Source organism: Echinops telfairi, unplaced genomic scaffold (genome assembly GCF_000313985.2).
Source record: "Echinops telfairi isolate 266 unplaced genomic scaffold, ASM31398v2 ScPeMD7_7468;HRSCAF=8506_0, whole genome shotgun sequence".
Taxonomy (NCBI): domain Eukaryota; kingdom Metazoa; phylum Chordata; class Mammalia; order Afrosoricida; family Tenrecidae; genus Echinops; species Echinops telfairi.
Window position 1 is genome coordinate 1,554,261 of NW_022111369.1, and position 2,854 is coordinate 1,557,114.

The window sequence follows — 2,854 nt, forward strand, 5'->3', positions numbered from 1 at the left end:
TGGGAGCTTCGCAAACGCCTTGGGGAAACCAAGGCGCCTTTAGAAAGTGGAGCTAGCTCACGGGCAGCCGGTCAAGTCCAGGAAGCTGGTGATCTTCGCGGTGGGTCGCGTGGGATCCCCTCCCGGAGCTTCCCAGGTGAGGGACCCGCGGGGCGCGCTCAGATCCGGGGGCCTCGGCGCGGACCCCACAGCGCGCGGGCCCCCAAGCTTCCTGCCCCTAGGATTCCCCATCGATTCCCACCCGCTTCGCTTTCCAGCTTTCCAGAGTTTTCCAGCGGAGGGGTTAACTTTATGAAGAAGTTGCTGCTCTGGGTGGGGACGGTGGGGATGGAAGGGGGAGTGAGTAAAGACAAGAAAAAAGTGAAATTTGATGGAGACGAATGACTCCTCCTTATTTTCCCGACGTCCCATCGGTGGAACGGTCACTTTTAAAAGAGAAGGATTGAGGTTGTGGGACGCAGGGACCGCTCCGAAGAGAACAAGACCCCTTTTCAGGTGAAGAGCACCCACTGCCTGGTTTGCCTGGCCCTCTGGGCGCACGCGTGTTCCGGAAGCGCTGCGGGGTGCCAGGTTCTGCGCCTGGAGCCTCCGCTGGGACTTGAGTGAATGGCTCCCAAGGGCTGCGTGGGGCTGCGGTCTCCGCTGGCCTGGGCCTGGCCGGGAAAGATGCTAGCCATGGGAGCGCTGGCAGGCTTCTGGGTCCTCAGCCTGCTCACCTATGGTTACCTGTCCTGGGGCCAAGGCCTGGAAGAGGAGGAGGATGGAGCTGTGCGAGCCCAAGCTGGAGAAAGACTGGAACCCAGCACAATGGCCACCACCCAGCCCCATCTCATTTTCATCCTAGCGGATGATCAGGGATTTAGAGATGTAGGTTACCACGGATCTGAGATAAAGACACCCACTCTGGACAAGCTCGCTGCAGAAGGCGTCAAACTGGAGAACTACTATGTCCAGCCTATTTGCACACCGTCCCGGAGCCAGTTTATTACTGGAAAGTAAGTATTTTTGCTGCTTTTATTGATTCCTTGGAGAAATTGTAAGCATTTTACTGAGCTCCAACCCTTTATGCAAGGCAGTCACAGATAGTATGGGGAAAAGTGAATGAATGGATGAAGGAAGGAAGGAAGGAAGGAAGGAAGGAAGGAAGGAAAGATTGAATGAATGAGTAAATTAATTGTGGATGATTGAATGTAATGTGTCACGGTGAATATTAAAATTACCTTATTCATCTGGAAATTTAGTTACCTTTGGCCTTACTTTCAAAATCTGCTCTGAAGTGATCCCAGTTTCTAATGATCAGGGCATAGCAACATCCAACCACCAATGTTTCAGGACTATGTCCTTTCCCCAATCCATCCTGGCTTTTCAGCATGCTCAGATTTGTTTCAAGTGTTACTATAGAATTTACAGAGACCAACACTAGTAAGAACAACCAAATATTTCTGGGCCTCCATTTGTTCTGACATCTAGCATTTAATCTTGCAATGCGTAGATCCTCATAGAGACAAAGCCTAGGATGCAGATGGAAGGTTTTGTAAAATATGACAAACGTTAGTCAGACTCTGCGTGGATCTTTCATGGGGAATGTCTTCTTGTGGGATCATTAATACACACTAATAATACACCAACAAATGATATATTTACATATCAAGGCAATGCTCAAAATACAAGAAACTTGGTAATCAATGCTTAACAGAATTTGAATGTCAGCTGCTTCTCACAGGTCTGGAACTTTTCTAATTAGCTCTCACAAAATTATGATTATTGGGATGCTTTAATGTTCTGAATATTGTAATCATTTTGCTAAATGTTATACTTAAAATGCTCACACATATTCTTAATTTTACATAGTCCATTAAGAATATTGGCTACTGTAACTAGTTCAGATGCCCAAATTCAGCCAGTGTAGCTGAACAAAATTATGGGAGTTGGGGGGGGGTGTTGAGCTATCGCCCCACTGAATCAGAAGAGAAGTGGTTGGGTTTAAGCTCTGAGTCTGGTGATTTCAGTTGCAAGGAAACCTTGCTTCAGTGAAGTTGTTCTTGGACTTGGACCTCGTAAAAGTAGCCAGGATTCGTTGGAAAAATAAAGACTATTTTGTTGGAATCTCAGCCTTGCAGGGACTTTTGCTTACAACATGATTTCCATTTCTTAGCAAACTGCCTCAAGTTAATGTCATTGCCAAAAAGGGAAAAACAAAACACAACACAACAAAAATGCCATCCTTCCATCTGTTAAGAGAGAAAGAACAAAAGAAGCCTTACTGGAGTGCAGAATCAGTTTAAAGGTTAACTGTTCCTTACTGAGTTTAGAACATTTGATATTCATAAAGGAGCAGATTGTAGAATGGAAAATAAATCCATCTGGTAGCTTGGAGGTCAGATTCTTCATGTCTAATCCCAACTGCTCTTAGGAAATAAATAAACTGTTCATGAAATAAATGCGTAATGAGTACTCATTCAACCTTTTCAGAGATTTGTAGAACTAAATTTATGTGTACCATCAACATTGGTTGGAAAACACGTAACTGAAATGTATGACTTCTCTTCCACAATAATGAATGGCTGAAGTTTTTCACCAAACAAGAACATTTAGTTCTGAAACATATTTCACTGATAAACTATCTAGGTTTCATGTCTTAATAGTTTTGCCGACTTTTGAGTTTCATTATTACTTAATGAAACAAAATAGAAACTAAGCTGAAAATAATTGGACTCTCCTGTAATTTTAATGTCATCAAACATTAACAAGAGAACAACTTTCTCTATTAAAATGTGCTATTCAGGGCAACATGTTGTGCAACCGTTTTATAACTACAAAGTCCCAATGGCTATTGCAATTTGATTTAAAATTC

At 44.0% G+C, this 2,854-nt stretch overlaps 1 protein-coding gene across 1 annotated transcript in view; it reads left to right on the top strand.

Moving 5' to 3' along the window:
- Positions 1–606: 606 nt before the first annotated feature.
- ARSJ (arylsulfatase family member J) overlaps positions 607–2,854 on the top strand; it is an 87,151-nt gene continuing 84,903 nt past the window's right edge. Inside the window, exon 1 of the mRNA XM_004703332.2 lies at positions 607–995. Within this exon, the coding sequence (XP_004703389.1) occupies positions 607–995 (389 nt within the window). The remainder of the gene's footprint in view (positions 996–2,854) is intronic.